The sequence below is a fragment of the Agelaius phoeniceus genome, chromosome 29, assembly GCF_051311805.1.
Source record: "Agelaius phoeniceus isolate bAgePho1 chromosome 29, bAgePho1.hap1, whole genome shotgun sequence".
Taxonomy (NCBI): Eukaryota; Metazoa; Chordata; class Aves; order Passeriformes; family Icteridae; genus Agelaius; species Agelaius phoeniceus.
In genome coordinates this window covers 1,897,591-1,917,882 of record NC_135293.1, presented here as the reverse complement: position 1 = coordinate 1,917,882, position 20,292 = coordinate 1,897,591, and the positions used below count along the sequence as shown (strand labels likewise).

Sequence of the window (20,292 nt, the reverse complement as noted above, 5' to 3'; positions counted from 1 at the left end):
CAGATGTGGAAATTTCACCCTAAAGGCTGCCCAAGGTCTGAGCCCAACTGTTAAACCTCAAACACAGTTGGAGCATTTATTGACTGAACTTAAATATGTCCCAGGCCCAGCTCTCCTCTTGGAATTCTGTCTGAAAGTGCTGCCAGGTTTATCTCCAGAATTGCTGAATCTCCCATCTGCTGTGCATGACTATCAGTGTAGTCACTCTGAGTACCTTTTCCCTCCTGTCTGGTTGGTTTTTTTGTTTGTTTTTTTTTTTTTTTTTTTTTTTAATGTTATCACCACCATTAAAACTTTTTATTGGTGCTGATGCAGCGTCTGGTAGAATCGCTGTAGCCTTCCCAATCTCACAGGACTCTGCCAGGAGCATGCACAATATATTTCTGCTGTTTAACTTCTCATTAAGATCCTGGATCACAATTTTCAGAATGAAAAAGCCCTGTGCTCTCTGCCTATCCCTTGCTTCCACAGAAAGGACATCCAGGCATTCTCTATCCCTTATTTTGCAATATAATATAAATCATTAAGATAACAAAACTCATGCTGTCATTGCACACAGGCTGTTAATAAATGGTTGTTGGGATCTGAGGATATTTTTGTGCGTTTTTTCTTTGGTGTTTAAGCCTCAGGCTCAGTAGTTATTCACCTAATACATTAAATATCACAGGAGATCGTATCCAAAATGATATTCCAGATATTTCTTTGTGACATAATGAGCCAGAACTCCTGGGCCACGGCAGAGGAGCTGCTGCAGTGCCTGAGTTCAAAGCTCTGCTTCACTCACAGCATTTGGGACATGTCTTGCACAGGCAGGACCTGGGACAGGCCCAGCTGAGAGCAGCTGCTTCGAGGACACCCAGGAATTTTCAAGTTTGTAGATGCCACCAAGTAGGTTTTGGATGCTAGCAATGGGGATGGCCTTCTCCCTGCTAAATTACATGGGGTTTGGGATGAATTTTTTGCTAGTTACCATAGTGATGGCTACATGACTTTGTTGTAGTTGTTTTTTTTCTAAATATAGCAAAAGAAATTGCTAGAGCTTGGGGTTCTGGCTTCAAAAATTCAATTTAAGCAAAGCCTAACAGCTACTCTGTGTTAGGGGTGCACAAAATAGCTTAAGAAACCACAGAGCTTCTACCACAGAAAACCACAGAACCACACAATCCTATAATTTGAAGAGTGGACAAACTTATTTTGGCATTCTTGTGGATGGAAGACCAAAGTTTAGAGCCAGTCAATGTTTTCAGGCAGTTTGTAAATGGCTGTGAGTAACCAAGGGCTCGCACAGGTTGAAATGCCCCATCCTGCCTGAGGTGAGCCATGCCCAGCACTGAAGCTTCAGCTCTTCCGGAGGTCGATTAGCTACAACACTGAATCTAAAATAAACTTCCAGAAAAGCCACGGGGTTTCTAGTCCAGCCTTCCACTTTAGGGTTAAAAAAAAAAAGACATTTGAAAGTGTCCTGCCTGCTGGCTTGCTGGGTGCTGGCTGTGCACAGAGTGAGGTGCTGGGCTGTTGCACAGGCACTGCTGCGGCGCCACGATGGTGCTGGTTGTGTGCAGCCTGGTGCTGGCTGTGCACAGGGTGCTGGGGTGCTGCTGCTGGGCTGTTTCACAGGTGCTGGGGTGCTGCTGGAAATGCACAGGGTGCTGGGGTGGTGGTGCTGGGTATGCACGGGGTGCTGGGGTGATGCTGGTGTGGTGCTGGGTATGCACAGGGTGCTGGGGTGGTGGTGCTGGGTATGCACGGGGTGCTGGGGTGATGCTGGGGTGCTGCTGGGCTGTTTCACCAATGCTGGTGTGGTGCTGGATTGGTGCTGGGATGGTGCTGGGATGGTGCTGGATATGCACAGGGTGTTGGGGTGATGCTGGTGTGGTCCTGGGCTGTTTCACCAGTGCTGGATTGGTGCTGGGATGGTGCTGGGATGGTGCTGGGTGAGCACAGAGTGCTGGGGTGATGCTGGTGTGGTGCTGGGTATGCACAGGGTGCTGGGGTGATGGTGCTGGGTGAGCACAGGGTACTGGGGTGGTGCTGGTGTGGTGCTGGGTATGCACAGGGTGCTGGGGTGATGGTGCTGGGTGAGCACAGGGTACTGGGGTGGTGGTGCTGAGTATGCACAGGGTGCTGGTGTGGTGCTGGTGTGGTGCTGGGTATGCACAGGGTGCTGGGGTGGTGCTGGTGTGGTGCTGGTGTGGTCCTGGGCTGTTTCACCAATGCTGGTGTGGTGCTGGATTGGTGCTGGGATGCTGCTGGGATGGTGCTGGGTGAGCACAGGGTGCTGGGGTGGTGCTGGATTGGTGCTGGATTGGTGCTGGGATGGTGCTGGGTGAGCACAGGGTGCTGGGGTGGTGCTGGGGTGTTTTCACTGGTGCTTGGATGGTGCTGGGTGAGCACAGGGTGCTGGGGTGGTGCTGGATTGGTGCTGGGATGCTGTTGGGATGCTGCTGGGTGAGCACAGGGTGCTGTGTCACCTTCAAGACCCAAAAGGGGACCGAGCCACACGGCCCTGCAGCAGCTGGACCTGGTCCTGCTCTGGGCTGTTTCAGAATTACAGAGTGTCCTGACAGCGAGGTCCCATCTCAGAGGAGTTTTACTGACTCTTCTCAAGGCAGTGGGTGAGGAAAAACCATTTTTGGCAGAGTGAAACAATGCTCTGAAACTCCACGTGGAATGGTCCCACTTTGAGCGGTGACTGCTCTGGGTGGTACCTGAGTTTGGCAACATTTACCTCCCTTTTCACTGGGATCATTGTGCAGGATTTTCTTGTTTCTGCACTTAACCTGCTCTAAACTCACCTCACAATCTGTCTTACAACAATAGGGAGCCCGTGGCTGTGGTATCTTATATTAATATGTGTGGAAATCTTGTTTTCAATGGACTCTTGTTTTCAATGGAATCTTGTTTTCCTCCCATTAGGTTTAACTACAACTTCTGTAGTTTTTTCCTTTCCCTGGTATGTTGAAATCAAATCCACAATAGCTGCAGGTTGTGGTCACTGGATGCTCCCTGGGAGGCAGATGGTTAATTAGAACAAAATTACTTAAGAGATGACAACCTGATGGTCAATTATTCGAAGATGTGGAACATTAGTGGTTTCCTGCTGACTAGGGGAGGCTGGGTAGATCACTGGAATTACAGCATATCTTTGGATGTACTCATTTAAAACAATTAAAGAAAGGAAAAAAAAAAAAGAGAGAGCTGAAAATTACTCATAATAGAATGTGAGAAGAATGAGATCAGCATCTCTTTTTTTTTTTTCTACTACAAGATGATCTCAAGATTCAAGAACATGCAGTTTCCTGTAAAGATCACACAGCTATTATCACAGATGCCCTCCCTTAAACAATGACAAGGAAGTTTCTTGTGAACTCCTATTAGTGCTTTGTCCCCCCATCCCCTCCAACATTCAGAGGACTAACTTTATATTTACTATATAACTTATATTTTTATATGAGGTCTTTTATATTTGTGTATGAGGATTCCTCTGCTCTATTTGCAGTTGAGTCACTAAAACTCAGAGAGCACCACATCTCCACTGCTCATCGGGGTCTGAGCGCTGTTTGGTAACACAAAAATCTGCCTGATTGCAGAGATCAGCTGTGTCATCTGAAGACATTTTAGTGAGCAGGAGCAGAGGCAGCAGAGGTGACAACCCTCCCAGCCAGACTCTCACCTGGAGCAAAGGCAGATTGGGATGCAGCCAGGCTGAGGCACTGGAGGAGGAGCAGCACACAATGTGCAGAGCAGCCACACGAGGGTTTTCCAAGGGTTGGTGGCTGTGGTGATTTCATTTCTGCACAAAGGCCCTGAGCAGCACACAATGCCACTCACAGGCTGCAGCTGCCCTGGAATCACAGAATCCCAGCACAGCTTGGGTTGGAAGGGAGCTCCAAGTCCGTCCTGTTCCACCCCTGCCGTGGGCAGGGACACCTCCCACCAGATCAGGGTGCTCCAAACCCTGTCCAAGCTGGCTTTGAACATTTCCAGGGATGAAGCAGTGACAATTTCTCTGGGAATTCTATTCCAGTCCCTCACCACCCTCACAGAGAAGAATTTTTTTCCCGGTGTCCCATCTAACCCCGCTCTCTGGCCGTGTGAAGACATTCCCTGTGTCCTTCACTGGAGCCCTGGTCCCCATCCCCTCTCCAGCTCTCTTGGAGCCCCTTTGGGCACTGAAGGGGCTTTGAGCTCTCCTTGGAGCCTTCTCTTCTCCAGGCTGAGGATTTGGAAGGGAGGAAAACTGGTCAGACCAGCCAGAGGTCAGGGGAGGGCTGGGGACCAGCAGAGCCACATAAGTGCTGTGCTGTGATGTTGTGAGGCTTCCAAGCTCTCCCCCATCACTGGAAAGCTCTGGCTGGGCCCTTCCCAAGGCAGATATGGGGCTCTTTGTCTTTTAAATTGCATCAGGAAAAAGGGAATTGTTTAAGTTTGCACTGTTATAACAAAAACTGGGGATGCTGAAAACTGGGAATGACTATAACCATTTCCAGTTCTTCAGAAAGAGCAAGGGAAAGCCAGGGCAGTATGAAGAGAGGAGGGCAAGAATTTTAAAAATTGTCTTCCTAAAGTTATGAACACCAAAAGACATGCTGAAATATGAAAATATTCAGCTATGAGGAAAGAGAAGGAAATACCTAGAACTGTTGCAACAATGAATGTGCCAAGTTTAGAACATCTTTAAGTCATCCTCACTTTCTGGAATTAGATTGTGCAATTTTTTTTTTTTTTTTTTGCTAGCAAATAAATGAGTTTTGTTTTTGATGAAGAAACACTAGAGCTCCCTTGTATTTCACTCTGAAAGAACTGCAAAAGTGAAATGTGGAACTCGTTCTTCCATGCCAATGATTAGAAGCCCAAAATACATCTGTTCCACATGATCAGCTTCAGCCTTTGCTTTCACAGAAGAGCAGCCATATTTGTAGTTACTCTGAATGCATTCCTGTTGATTTCATTCTTGTGCACTCTGACACGTCAAGTCAGGAAAAAAAGGTCCTAATCTTGATTAAAACCAAGCTGCAAGTATCCACGTGTTACGGGAAAAGTGCAGCAATATTTTAAAGCTGAATCTGCAGATTTGATTAGCAAGGATGCACAAATATCAGAACTCACCACAACACAGGAGCTGTAAAGACAGGGGATGCCCATCAGACTGTCAGAGCAACTGCTTGGATTTATTGCCTGGCCTTCTGAGCTCATTTACAGCTCTGAATAATTTTTAGGGGCCCAATTTGACTTTTTTAGCTGTCTTTACTGCTATAGCTATTGCAGAATCCAGTTTACTTGCAATTAGTTTTCAGAATCTCAATTCCTGGCTGATTTCCCCCCCCAAATAGTTAATAACTGTCTTAACTCCTGAAATCTAGGTGGCACTACAAATTATGAAGTGAATTTAAGTTTTGGGGAATGAGTTAGGAAGGTATTTGAACCTGTGTTGTGACTTCATGCTTGAATTCCACTACTGTTCCATTGGAATTCTGCGCTGAGTTCTTGAGAACAAGGATAATTTATGTACAAGAATGCCTTAAAATAAGCCCCCATAATTACAAAAATGCAGTGTTTAAATTTATAGTAAAAACCCACACACTGCTGGCAAAACTAGAACTGCATCTGGAAAACATTAAGAATGCTATTAAAATAGTCTAGCATAAACTAGAAATGAGACTGAAATTACAGTGTTGCTTACTTAACCATTTTTAGGAAGTATATTTTGAATATGATCTACTTTCCTGTTTGATTTTTTTGATAAAGCACTGTACTATGTCTTATTTACCAGTGAGAATACCTTACTCTTTTATCTATTTCAGACAAATCCATGGCTCAGATTTTTCTGAGTGTCTTGTTACAGTTGTTGATAATTTGAAACACAATCAGGTGGTTGTTGGTCCAGCTATCAGGAAAAAAGTAACAGGGATATCTCAAAGGAGAATAAAAGTCGCAGCAATTAAAAACTTATTTTATTAAAAAGATGAAATGTTTTCAAACATTGAAAAATTATGTTTTTATAAAAACAGGAATAGGCAAAATACCCATTTGTCTTCTATTTACATATACAATATTTCTCATTGTATAAAATTATTTACAATATATAAAAAAATTACAGTAAATAGGTTATTTTCTTACAAGACATCAAGCCCTGTACTTCTAGTGTAGATCATGGCAAACAAGAATACTATTGCACCTGTGAACCAAACAGTCGAACAAGAGGAGTGTTCTCTTAGCCATGCCTTCAACTGAGATCTAAACTAACATCGTTAGCTACAGTAACATTCATTTTATCTCTTCTAGGGTCAACTTCAGGCAGTTTCCATACAAACATTGTCTTGTAAAGCTTAGGAATGGGCAGTTAGAATTGGGGAAAAAAAAAAAAACAACAAAACCAACCATATTTACAGCTTCTTCTATACAATCTGTATGGAGTCTTAGGGAGTTTACCCTTCACAGAAGCTGCATAAATTAACCCCTGTTCTCCTTCCTGACCGGGACGGGCGGGTCCCTGCCTCGGGCACGGCAGATTCCCCGCGGGGATGCCCGGCTGAGCATCCTCGTGTCGCATCCTCCGCCTCCGTCCTGGAGCGTCGGGCGGTGCCTTCCCCGTGTAGTACCAGCTACAGATCCCTCACCCTTCTGCACCTGAGCAGTTAAATACGGTCCCGCCGGCGGCAGGGCAGGCTCCCTGGGGCTACATGTGCCGCTTCATGTGCAGGGCCAGGTGGTCTGACCGGGAGAAGGCTCTGTCGCACAGGTGGCACTGGAAGGGCCGGTGCCCCGTGTGCTTGCGGTAGTGCCGGGTGAGCTCGTCCGAGCGTGCGAACTTCCAGCCGCAGCCTTCCCAGTTGCAGTGGTAGGGCTTTTCACCTGTTTGGGGAAATGGGACAGCGTGACTCAGCATGGCATCACACGCCGGGCAACCTGCCCAGGTTTGTTGTAGCCTATCCCTGTGTTCGCTACCGAGCCCCTCCACAGCAAGATCCAGCTGCTTTTAAGCTCCATGACTAGAAATTCCTTTACTATAAAGCCCTTTCTAAAGCTCTTTCTCCAAAGATTTTCACCTATAACTGCAGTGAAAATCTTTGGAGAAAGGGCTTTAGAAGCCCTTAGAAAAGCTTTGACCACACAGGTGAACACCTGGATGTTACAGAGCTGTGAGTTTAACAGACTCCAGGGTCAAAGCCCAGGCTGAGAACAGTTTTATTTTTACACGGGGCTATCCCAACCGGCACACAGCACGAAGGCCATCAGCAATAATTACCTGTGTGCGTCCTGAGGTGAGCCTTGAGGTGTGAGCTCTTGGTGTAGGTCTTCCCACAGCCGGCATAGCTGCACGTGTGGGTGGCCGTCCTCTTCCTCGGCCAGGACCGGCGTCCCCGCTTTGGTTTGGAGTCCAGCAGCTCCAGAGGGGAGGAAGGAGGGGTCAGCATGCCCCGAGGAGCTGAGGGCTGTAAGGGCAGGCTGTCCTCGAAAAGGCCAAACTGGGAGGTGTTCTGGTACTGCAGGTGGGTCTGCGGGTGGTGGAAGCCGGAGGCCGGGTGGTAACTCTGCTGGTAGGACACGGACGAGGGGCACATCATCTGCGTGTGGCACTCATTCACCATGAGATCGTCGGGGCTCAGCGGGGGCGTCTCTGCCCCAGGGATCTGCGGGGAACTGGCCACCCGGGGCTGCTCGTAGGCCATCATGCACGTCGCGTTCCCCTCCTGCTTGATCTTTGGGCAAGCCTGGGGCACCAGACCCAGGACCGGTCCATAATTGTCCATGTCGGGCTCGGGCTTGATGTTCTCAACGAACTGCGGGCCCCCGAAGGTGGGTGTCACAAAGAAGCGGCCGTGGACGCTGCCCGAGGGGCAGTAGTTGGAGTCCATCTCGGAGCGCATCATCTCCGGCACGATGCCGGCGTTGTAGGGCGGGGGGCTGCCCTGCTCCAGGGCGTTGTAGCATCCCGGGGACGGGTTTGTCTGGTAAAAGCCACCGCTTTCGCCTTGGGCAGGGGGATAGTCCCCGCCGGCAGCGCCCTGGCCGTAGCCATCGCTGCCCATGGAAAGGATAAAATCCAGCACGTTGTTGAGATCCTCATCCTCTTTGCGCGGCGAGAGGCCGCCCCAGGTGCCGCCGGGGGTCTTGGCCTCCTGCTCACACTTCCACCTCTGGGGAGAGAGAAAAGGGACAGGGTTAGAGGCGCCGTTCGCCGGGGGGACGCGGGGGGGACGGGGCCGGGGCGCGGCGGGGCGCGGAGCCGTCGGTGCTGGGGACACTCACTTCGTGCAGGGCTTTCTCGCGGCAGGGGCTGGCGAAGGTGGCGAAGGAGGGCAGGGCGGTGTCGCTCAGCGCCATGGTGCGGGACGAGCGCGGCCGGCCGCCCTCCGCACCTTATAACGCGGGCGCGGGCGGCCTCAGGCCAATTGCGAGGAGCGGAGGAAACGCGTCCCGGACGGGGCGGGCGGGAGGCAGCGGCTCGGGCGCAGCCTAAATTTAGCCCCGGTATAAAAGGACGCGGCGGCGGCGGCGGTCCCAGCCCGAGCGGGGCGGAGCGGAGCGGGGACGGGCCCCCTCCGCCGCCCTCCCCTCGGTGCGGGGCAGGGGCTGCCCGGGAGCCGCGACCCCCGCGTGGGGCAGGGGCCAGAGAGCCGCGACCCCCGGTTCAGGCAGGGGCCAGAGAACCGCGACCCCCGGTTCAGACAGGGGCCGGAGAGCCGCGACCCCCGGTTCAGGCAGGGGCCGGAGAGCCGCGACCCCCGGTTCAGACAGGGGCCGGAGAGCCGCGATCCCCGGGTGGGGCAGGGGCCGGAGAGCCGCGACCCCCGGTACAGGCAGGGGCCGGAGAGCCGCGACCCCCGGTTCAGACAGGGGGACACTGAGGGGTCCCTGCCACAAGTGAGCTGGGGGAACACCAAGGGGTCTCTGCTGCAGGGACACTGAGGGACCCCGCGCTGTGCTAAGAGGCGCCGTGAGGGACTTGGGTGGGATGAGGGGCACAGGGGACCCTGCCCTGGAAGCACCTTCAGGATCCTTCCCGACACAAGGGGACCGACCCTGTGCTGTGGGGGTGGAGGGCAGCGAGGGCTCCCTGTCCTGGAAACAGCCAGGGAGCATCTGTGACACGAGAGGACACTGACAGCTACGAGCTTCCACAAGGCTCTGCTGTGGGAAGGGAGCACTGAGGGGTCCTTGCCCTGGGGACACTGAGAAAGACACCTTGAATTAGGGGTTTGATCCCCCCACACCTCAGAGCAGCCGCCCCTCAATCCAGCCTCATCCCTGGGGCATCAGTGGTGCAATCAGACTGAGAAAAAGAAGGTGGGAGAAGAGTGGAAGGTGTCAGGAGAACAGGGGGGGAGAGAGACATGCCCTGCTCCCATGGGTAAACTGCTGAGTGATGATGGGGTCTCTTGGCACTGGTCACCCTAAAGGTCCCAGATCATCTTGGTGCTGACAGAAAGGTGTCTGATGCCACTCTTGTACAGTCTTTGCTGGAGTTTTACATTTAATGGAAGTCCAGATCTGTAGCAGGATTTCCATTTGCTGCGCAAAGATTGCCAAAATCAATGTTGCAATGTGACGTTATGAGAGAAGGAATGCACGTAGCTCCTGTGATCTCTGCTGCTTGTAAGCAATTTATGGTCTTGGGGTTGATTTTTCAGAAGGGGAGATTGTTCTTCTCCCTTACCTTGGCCTCTAGCTCAGATGCTGACTCTGAAGGAGCAATTCTCCAATAACTTCTGATAACGTGCTCCAGACTCCTCTTTCTGAGGATCGTGGCTGCTTGGCCGTCATCCAGGAGCAAAAGTGACAGATCTGAAGGGGGGAAAAGCTATGATCTGTCAAGGGACAGACTGATTCTTTGAGAGCCTGTTCAAAGAGAGCTGTGCTTTCTCCTTTCCTCCTCCGTATTTCCCACTTTTAGAGGGGTTTCTGAGTGAGCTGGAAATCAGGAGGGTGCAGGAGAGCAGCTCTCAGCTTTAGGGGAAGGAACAATGCCCTTGATGGGCTCTGGTTCTCCCAAGCACTTTGAGCCTGTTCACCAGAGCCCATCCCAGGCTTGTGGCTGTGTTTAACCACCTCGGGAAAACTCAGTTGCTAGGGTGAGTAAATGATCCTTTCAATAGCTACACGTGTTTTAAAATCAGGAATATCTCTTGTTTAACTTTCTATAGCTTTCATTCTCAAAGTTCACAGGTTGGCCAGAAGGAGCAGCCAAACTTCTGTGACTGGAGCAGAATCAATACACTGAATGCATGGTAACGCTGTACACAAAGATGTGTGACTCATGGCTCTGTAATGTCACACTTGTGTAATCTTTCAATGTAAACTCTTTTCCTCTAATAAAACGTCCGTAAGTGAATGATACGTATATATGGGGCTGTGAGTCAGCCAAGAAAATATACTCTGATGAATTCAGAATGAATGTGAATACTCCCTTGATAACACACCCTGGATGTCTGTGTCAGTTTATGCGCTTGTGATTTCAGCAACAGCTATAACAAAATATTTTGTTTCTAGGATATACAACTGGACGTGTAGGTTTCACTGAGAAGCTCCAATTGGATTGCAGGAGACACTGCAAGGACTTTTGTTTATGGCTCCATCACCAAACTCTGCATTTTCTTTGTGTAAAGGAAAAGTTTAGTGGGCAGAGAGGATGAAAGCCGAGCACACGCAATAATAAATTCACTGCTTTTAGTTTCTTTTTGTTTTCAAGAAAAGCAGTTAGGCTAAAAATTGAGAGCTGCACTAAACCTGGGGAGACAAATGTGAGAATTTATTTACCTTGTGAGTCACTGGGTTCTGCGCAAATTGAGAACAACTTTGCCATGACCTTCCACTCGGTCTGTGACAGTTGTGCTGACATTTTCTGGCTTTCTGCTGCTCACAACTCTTATTTTAAATACCTAAACGCAAGATCCTGGCAGTGATCTCACTTAGCAGAGATCAGGAGTGATGCCACTGGTGTATAAATGTGAAGAATGTGAGATTAGAAAATATTTGTTAATCTTCTGTGGGTAGAGGAGAGCTAAATGATGTGTGATTTGTCTTCCAGCCAAAGTAAACACGGACTCAGCCATTTTTTATATGGCAAAGTTCATTTTCCTAGGTGTTGCTGCTGCTGTCTCTCGTTGCTTTTAGATCAAGGAGAAACTTTTTGAGGAATTGCAATCGAGATTTTGCGCGTTAACAGAGGAACCCAAGCGAGGGCTGTGCCCACTGAAGCTCCAGGCTGGGTGGGTTGGTGCAATACCCACTCACCTGGCTGCCCCAGCTCTGAGTCATTGCAGAACTCAAACAAACAGAAAGCTCCTTTCTCAGGGACTGTTCTCAGAAAGTCCTGATTGCACCTAGAGCAAACTAGCAAAAATAGTAATACCAGGGTAAATGAACCTGAAAATGACACCTCTTAGCACTAGAGTACACAGTACAGGTAACCCCTTCATAGTGAAATAAGAACAGAGGATTTCCTTGCCTGCCTCTCAAATTGTCACAGTTCTGTTGACTATACTTTTTTTTTTTTTTTCTATTTTAAACTGCAGGTTCTGAGTAGGCACATTTTAGAATCTGCTGTCAAGGAAGTTGATAAAATGATGTAAACAACCACATAAAATGAAATATACAGGTATCTGTCAGAGACACACATCTTAATTTGGGGAAAGTGATTTAATCCTGTAGTCTTTTGTCTTAATAAAGTAACATCATGAGTTAATTGGAGAAAGGAGCCTTTTAGACCAGGCCTTTCATGACTGGAACTGATTCCCATGCAGGGACTGACAGATGAAGGTGAGACATCTCTTTGATGAGCTGAAGTGGCTCATTACGTTTTTTAGGAAAACATATTTTCCTTTAATACTTTTTTTTTTCCTTACTAATTCTCCTCTGAGCTATTTCCACAGTCTTTCTTGAGGTTTGAGCACTGGAAAAGTGGAGTAGCAGACGAAGATGAGTCACTTCTCTTTAAGGACTTGACTCGTGCCCTTTGTCATGGTCTTCTGCTGAGTGGCTGCTTGTGGGGCAGGACACAGGGAATGGCTCCCACTGCCAGAGGGATGGGATATTGGGCAGGAATTGTTCCCTGGGAGGGTGGGGAGAGGCTGGGATGGGATTCCCAGAGCAGCTGGGGCTGCCCCTGCATCCCTGGCAGTGCCCAAGGAGGTGTCCCTGCCATGGCAGGGCTGGCACTGGGTGGGTTTTAGTGTCCCTTCAAACCCAAACCATCCCATGGCACTCTGTCAGCTCCCCAGTCCTGGCCAGCACCACCCTCTGCACTCAGGGTTGGCTCCCAGGCTTCCTGAGAAGGTTGAATTTATGGCAATGTGGAAGCAGAGCACCTGGGATAGGGGGGAAGAGTGGAAGGTGGAGCAAAGCCCCGGGAGGAAATGCTGGTGGCAGGGCTGGGAAGCATCAAGAGAGAATTGGGGAGAAACCCAGCTGGTTTGGGGCTGCACAGGAAGGTAGAGGCTGGGAAAGAGACCATCAGGCAAGATGCCTGAGAGCAGAGCAATTTTGGTGTCACAGGTTTTCTGAACAATTCCCTTTTTGTCCATGCCAAAAAGCAGGGCCGCTTGCAAGTTCCACTCCTAGAACTGTGGCCTTCTCTGCATGGCCATGAGTGGGGTTTGTGTCTTCCTGGACAGTTAAAATAATCCTTTAACAATGGCATGCTCTTCAAATTGTGTTGCAATTCTGTGATCCTGGTCACCTAGGGCTTTACCAGAAACAATTTCTGTTTTCTTCCAGGTTATTGTTAACAGCATTGAATGGTAAATAATGATAAAAAAAAAAATCAAGAACCAATAAACCTGCTTGATTAAAATCTAAATTCCATTTGCAGATGAACTGGCCTGTGGTTGGAGCAGTTTGCATGTGCACACCATGTTAATGTGTTATTTCTTACTGTGGAAATCACACTGCACCAAGGCACGTACCTATTCACAACACCATCACAAACGTCATTAACCAAACCATTCTTTATTTAGAATCCTTTTTATGTCTCAAGTCCTCCCTGCCTCTGCCCAGGTTTATGTAACACTGACAGGCCCATCTAGGTCATTCTGTTTACCCTGCTGCAATATTGACATAATATTAACATTCTCCAAGTCACCTGGGGCTTCCCCACTGCTCTGAAATGAATTGATAATAAACATTTACCATCTGGAGATGTCCTTAGTTGGTTCTTTGGAAACACTCACTTCTAAATTACCCAGACCTGGCAACTCAATACTGTTTGAGATGAGTAGCAGTTGTTTTAACATCCTCCTTAGTTACTGTAATGGAAAGTATTTCAACATCATTATTGTCTGATCTCGATACAGCATCTGGCTTTTTCCCAAAGAGAGAACAGAAATATTTTTTAGCACTTCTGCTTTCTCAACGTGATTATTGGCAGTTCTATCCCTTCCATTCCTTGTGATGGCAATCTTAGTGAAAGCCTTATTAACTTAGCTCCCAAAAGATTAGCAAAAGTCAAGTTCTGATGCTTCCAACCTGCTTTAGCAAGGCAGACTCCCATCAATGCAGAGGGAAACCAGCTTAAATTCCATTCCAATGTGTAAGTCAAACTATAGAAATAAAACTTTTCTCAGAAATATGCAAGAAAATATGTTCATGGTTGAATAAATCATGCAAAAATCCAGCTATTTAGTGAATATAATTGAGGTAATTATGTATTGCTACTTGAATTTGCTGTGTGAAGAATGATAGCGTTCAGCTGTAAACGATTTTTTTGTAATTTTTGATCTGGGGACTCTTCAAACCTAAATAACATATGCCACTTTTTCAATGATCAGCTTTGATTAGGTATGTAGCTGTGTTTCTGCCAGCTTTTACTGACGTGTGCTGAATGCCCATGTGTTGTACTGCAGATGTCCCTTTCAGCTGTCAATTAAAACATGTTTAAAAAAACCTCTTTTTCTTGTTTTTTTTTTTTTTCTTTACAGAACTGTGAACTGATACCACAGTTTCCAAAACTTGGCAAGCATGTTGAATCATATTAGCAAAACTGCTCGAAATGTCAGTCACTGATCATGACAAGTAGTTTTCAGTTGCTGCCAAATACTTCAGATTACAGAAGCAAATATTTAGTGAAAGAAATGGGCAATTGGGGCATGGGATAACAGAAGCACAGGGGCAGAAGTACCTGTGTGATTTCATTCAGAAAAATCACTCTCATGGTTAGCAAATATTTAATGGGCTCTACAAGATCAGAAACCCAAGAGGATGAAACTCATTCAATGCTGGAATACAGGAGTGTTCATACTGGTTGTGTTGTTGTTCCTGGCCTCCATTTTTAACAGAAAATTTGTATAACTGGTTAGAAATGACAGAGGAAAAGGGAAAGGGTGTCTTATCTGTCATGTCCACTTAGGACACCAAGTGTTGTCAGATGTGCCAAGATGACTGGGTTTAGAAGTGAGAACTGTTTGGGGTTTAATGAATGCAGGAGGAAAAAAAAAATCTGTTTGAGGGGACATCAAAGCCCTAATCAGCTGCTTTTTTTCCTCTTTTTAGTCTGTGAGATCTGTTGCAGTCTGAGTCAGCACAGATGCAGGTGCCCTCCTTAGCAGAGCTTTTTTGCCACTTTGAAGTTTACGTGTTTTAACTGGGGGAGTGGGAGAGAAGACTGGACAAAGCTTAAGAAGAAGAGAATGACTGAGGATGAGGAGGTCCCTGGGGTTGTTTCCCTTGTTGGCACGTAAAACATGGTCATAGGTTATAGCTGGATCTGATAAGAGGAGCTTTATTCACCAAATACACAAAGCAGGAGCTCATGTAGGGTGTGGGTTGCAAAGCCTCGATTTACGTGTGGGGTTTAGTTCTCCTTTATAAAACACCATCTCTGTACTGCACCTGTATGATTTATTAGTCATATGTCCCAGAGTAAAGTAATGGGAAATAGTGGAGCAAGCGTTTCATTAACCATGACGCTGTTAATTGGTATTGCTGGCTGCCTGGAATTACTTTCCCTGTTTGAATACATGGAAGTGTGAATCAGAGGCATGAATTGGCCAGTGAGAGGAAGACAGGCAGCTCTGCAGGACAGGCTGCATATACAGAGCAGCTGATTTCATTTGTCTTCCTGGCCTCTCAGGTCCTTGCAGACTCACATCACTGAAATATTCAATATGGTATATAATTTTTTTCCATTATCACAATTATTTATATAATTATGGTTAAGCTTTGAAGCTGCAGTGGGATATTTCGGGATAGACTTTTTTCCAGATTCTTGTGTCCTTTGTTATGATAATTTTTTTTTTCCCTTGAGCTATTAATGCCTACATTTTAGGATATTTATATATTTAAATTCCTGGCTATGTCTGAGCTTAGGAACAGTGCTTTGTGTTTCATAAAAAATGCGATTCAGAAACAAAACTTCAGCTTATTTTGTTCCACACACCTGAACTCTTACTCCAAATTGTTCAGCTGATGTCTGTGAGGAATGTCCCACTTACTGCTGAGGCTGGAATCAAGCCCCAGTTGTCAGGGTTAACACTGATCAAAATTATTAATATTTGGTGCTGTAGTATATAAAGCAATTGTAGCTGAAGAGAACAATGCTGTTGAAACCCCTTGAACGGTTACAGCTACTCTTGAGCAATAAAATGCTTTTTCAAGGGACAGCCTGATACAATGCAACTTTGTAGAATGAGTTGTGAAATTCTCTTTTCATTTGCCACATAAAGCGCCAAATAAATGTTTGTAATAAAAACACAAGCCTGGGAAGAATGTGTTTTGCCAATTACAGCATAATGTGAGCTACAAAGAAGTGTTCAGCATGGACTGCATGGGGCTGTTAGTGTCAGGTTACAGCAGGGAAAAAGGTGCCTTAATTTACCAAATAACCAGCGTGGGTTTCAGCCCACACTTGCCAGGAAAATCACTTCTCTGAGAGAAAAGATGGGCCTAATCCCATGCAAAATGGATTTGGTGAGGAGCAGCAGGCTGAGAAGCCGAGGAGGGGGGACTGCAGAGCTCTGATTGATGGTGGGTGGCCAATCCTCCTCTTGTGGTTGCCACACGCATCCCCTGCAGCTGGGCTTGGGCTGGGACTGAACCTCCTCCAGCAGAAGTGGTCCAAGCCACACTGGGCCTGATGGTAACAATTCAGGGGGGCCCTTTCACCTATTGCTCAAGAACCTTCCACGATTCTCCTTCTTCCCCTTTTCAGGTTTCGTATCACAGAAAAAAACCCGAGGTTTTTTGTTGTTTTTTTTTTTTTTTCTTTTTCAGCATAACTTTTACTTCGGCCTAAAGTTAGACACCGAAACACGCCGTGCCCAGGGCTCAGCTCAGCCCGACAACACTCCTGAAATAAAGCCTGGACCCCGCTCGCTGGAAACTCAATAAGAGCTGCCTTGTGCTCAGCTTCTCCGTGGGCTGTTTTCTGTCTTTTTCTGCTCAAAAACCACCTGCTCTGAGATGATGGCAAAGCATCTCATTCACATGGAGTCAGCGGGAAGCGGCAGCCAAGAGGCAGCGGCGAGTGTGAGCGAGAGGGGATCCTTGCAGCCTTTATATACCAGAGTTATTTTTAACCACAGCCTCCATGCTTATTACAGAGTTTCCTCTCTCAGACGCTCAGGAAGCCCACTTGGCTCTGTTTCCTGCTAACATTCAGCCCTGGCTCACAAAATCTTTGAGAACAACAGGCCTGAGACTGCTCGGCTCCATTAAAAAAACTGGCAGCTTTTCAAGCCCTGACAGAAAACCTTTGAAAACTCTGGATTTCCTCCAGCTAACGTATGAGGCTCCTACATCAGTGACAAATTAGACTGAAACAGCACAAAACACTCCTATGTAAATAGCCTTTTTCTGCGTTCGCTCTTTTAATAGTTCAAACATTATTTATAGTTATTTCTCTGGGTGGAAAAATATTTTTATATTTTTCCAGAGATGGGTTGTAGTGAAATGTTTTCTTTGTTTGTTTGGATTTTTATGTTTTCTTTTTTCCTTCGAGAATTTCGTGACAGTTTTCTTAGGCTCCAGGAGTAACCTTTTCTTCCTGGAAACCAGGACAAAATGGCTGTTGTGAGTTCTTCACTGAAAGACCTCTGTCCACAGGCCTCTAAATGCTGCCATTGCCCAGCTATTAAATAATAGTTGTAACAGGCACGACTGAGTTCTGATTTCCTGAGAGACAACAGGAGAGGTCAGCTGCACTTTATCCTGACTTCCCACATGCCTTTTACGTGTAGCGTAAATTGTATTGAATTTTTCCTTGCAGGGTTTTCACTTCAATTCCAAAGGGACTCTTACCTCCAAAATTGCTTTCAAGTATCAAAATAGATGTGATTTCATGGCTGAGAATGCTATTTTATTCCTGCATTGCCATTGTACAGCATCCTAGGGAATCTTAACGTTACGTGACTGCTTATATCTGTGAGTAAAAATGACCTGGAATCATACATGATAAATCAAGGTCATTAGACTGGTGGGATTTACTGATTTTCTAGGAGTATTTCCAGTATTTCTGCATCAGCATCACCTTAAATGTTATTTATTGCCCTGGGCACGAGCAGGAGCCATCAGGAACTCCTCCATGTCCTTTGTGGTCCCAGTGTTTGTCTCAGAGTGGTTGGTGGGAGCAAGTTCACTGGAGCAGGAGGATTTCCCTGACTTGCCCCTTTTCTGGGCAGTCAAAAACACCTCAGCAAGGTGGTTTTGTTGTCTCCTCCCCGTTTCAATCATCTCCAGCTTGAGTGTACAGGCTCAGAAATGGCAGGGCTCTGTACTTGGAGGAGAAAGGGACGGAGAATCCATCCCTCCCTGGGACGATGAGGCCAGTTCTCACCCAGCTAAGGGCAACTGTAGCTAATTCTATAAATCCAAGGAATTCTCTTCTATTTTCTCCTTAAAGGATCACCTCCACTGCCTCAGCTGTGCCCTGAACCACTGGACTATGCCTGTTTACTGTTTTTGAGGCTGTGGGCTTTGCAGGACAGCAGCATTTTTGCCCTGTGCCTTTCCTTTGGAGCTTGGCTGTTGTGTGAGAGCCTCTCCAGTGGGAAAGCTCATGTGTGTCATGAGTGTCTCAGCCACACTGCTCAGACAGCCTAGCTCTGCTGTCCCAGACACAGGGAAATACTCAACAGGGAGCTGAGTGTATCAAGCATGATCTTGAGCGAGTGACTGCCACCATCTCTCAGCCACCATCTCTGCTATGACCCTCATTCTGATTGAAATCACTCTACTGCCTGATTTATCTACAGTTCACACAGATGTGGCTAACTTGTGCAGCTGAAAATTACTCTCATGAGAACAGAAAAGTGTAAACAGCTCCTACGTGCGAAAGAATTGATTTCCACATTTTTTTTTTAGCTTTTAGTAACTCCTTGTGCAGCTCAGTTGTTGCTTTTTGGGGCTTTTATCTCACATCATTCCCAACAATGAGGTTTTGGCTGTGCCAAGGCTGCTCTTTTGAATGGGTCTTGGCAAGTGAGGCTTTTCAATCCTGCATATAATTTTGGCAAAGTGATCCTTACTTTGCAAATGTGAAATGGTTCCAGTCATAGCTCCCAGGATTTGCCCTTGTAGTTTATAGTGGTATGGAATGGCAGATTCACGTTTATTTTCAGGGAGGAAGCCAGTAGTGCAAGAATGCCTCGAGAACTGAGGGGTCAGGGTGAAACCTTTTTAAAAAAGAATCAAGGTGGTTGGGCTGCGTTTATCAGGCACAGCCCAGAGGTCTAAAAAGGACTTGTTTTGATGCTATTTGGAGCTCACTGTAATGAAAAAGTGACTTTGTGCAGATTGACTTTCTGCGTCACAGCCCATCTTGGGACAGTAATACCAACGAGGACAATTAGTTTAACTGTCGTTCACAATTGCTGTTTGTTTGTGCTCAGTGGTTTCTGGTAGAAGCTGCAGGATGACCCCTCCATTCCCACTCTTGCCAGCAGCCTCAGTAATTGCCTACCAGGCACTGAAGGGCAGACTCACCAAGGATTTTCAAAGCTCGCTTACCCTCCTTCAAATATAACTGAAATTTATAGCTAGCAGCTTCTAAAATAACTCACATCACTACCACCTCCAAAAACAGCTCTGCAACCATGTGGCCTTGTGGTTATGGCTCTGGGGTTGTGGTGGTGAAGTCAGAGATTCAAATCCAGTTGTAGGGAGATAAAAAGCTTCAAAGAAAGTGAAACTGCTTTTGCCTTGATTAGGTGGCAATAATAACACCTCGTTTCTGCTTACACCTGAAAACCTGAACTCAAGGCCAAAAATCAGGTGCAGTGCAGAATTCCATGTCACAGCAAGAGATGCACTGGGTGCCAGAGCGTGTGGCTGCTGTGAAGACAGCTCATGCCAATTGTCGTGTCAGAGGGAGTTTGCTCCTCTTAGTACATAAAATTGAGGTGTGGGATGACAAAAGTCAAAGCCTGAAGCCTTCACAGCCACCACAGACTGACACTAGTGAGGCCCACTCTGTTTTTCAATGCATCTTTTGGCTGAGAGGCTGCTTCAGATAGGAAAGGATTTTGTTTCCTTACTGCCTTAGAGCTGCCCAGAGCTCTCTCTCTCTCTTTCTCTCTCTAAGCATTTAGGCAACATTTGCAGTCCTGCAAGAATCCCGTGGATGCTACACTGGAAATTGTTATTATTGTACAGTGATTAGTAAATGCAAATACAGTAATAGCTTATGATTTTACATTGTACAGGAGGAGCCAAATAAAAAACAGGCAGCTTTATAAGCAGATGGCCTTAGCCCTCAACATCAAAATTACCTAAACCTGAACTAAATGTAAATAGATTTCTGAGTTATTTGGCACAAGAAACATCTGGAAAGCTCTGACTTCCCCCTCAACATGCAGAATTTTCACAAAGCCATTGCTGTCCTGCTGGGTTATTCCTATAGCCACTCAATACGTTTCAAAACCTGGGCCAGTTCTGGCTTTAGGAGGGACCCCCCTACCTGCCCCAAAGAAACCCCACCCCAAGCCCCACTGAAAGTCCAGCCTTGTGGTGTCAGTTTTCAGTTTTGTATCTCTCACTGACACTGGAATTAATTCCCACTCTTTACACAGGGTAGGAGAGGAATTTTAACTTGAGAGTGATGGTCAGGTTTAAGTCTCACTTCATTGTACACGGGATATAAATGTGAAGGCGTATTTCAAGCATAAATGTCTACAAACTCTCTGCTACAGATGATAACAAGAAGAGTCCACAGAGCTGTTAATCCCAAGAATAGCTGTTACTGGGTTAGGAGGACATCCAGAAGTGAGCATGTCACATTTTCTGATTTATTTAGTAGCATCCCATTGGGAAAACATAGAGATGATAATGTGCATCAATGGTGCATATTGGCTCTGCAGG

The 20,292-nt window shown here is 46.8% G+C and overlaps 1 protein-coding gene across 1 annotated transcript; it reads right to left on the bottom strand.

Moving 5' to 3' along the window:
- Positions 1–5,932: 5,932 nt before the first annotated feature.
- Positions 5,933–8,424, bottom strand: KLF2 (KLF transcription factor 2). The gene is made up of 3 exons (XM_054650103.2): positions 8,254–8,424; positions 7,250–8,141; positions 5,933–6,855 (listed from the first exon to the last, which is right to left on the bottom strand). The coding sequence occupies exons 1-3, from the start codon at positions 8,326–8,328 to the stop codon at positions 6,680–6,682; spliced, it is 1,143 nt and encodes a 380-aa protein (XP_054506078.1). The 5' UTR covers positions 8,329–8,424; the 3' UTR covers positions 5,933–6,679.
- Positions 8,425–20,292: the final 11,868 nt, after the last annotated feature.

Bases quoted from the DNA above. Each gene is read 5' to 3' on its own strand.
- KLF2 (XM_054650103.2), bottom strand. From the start codon at position 8,328: ATGGCGCTGAGCGACACCGCCCTGCCCTCCTTCGCCACCTTCGCCAGC. The intron at 8,142-8,253 runs GTGAGTGTCCCC...CTCTCTCCCCAG, and splicing joins GCGAGAAAGCCCTGCACGAA to AGGTGGAAGTGTGAGCAGGA. The intron at 6,856-7,249 runs GTAATTATTGCT...TTCCCCAAACAG, and splicing joins TCACCTCAGGACGCACACAG to GTGAAAAGCCCTACCACTGC.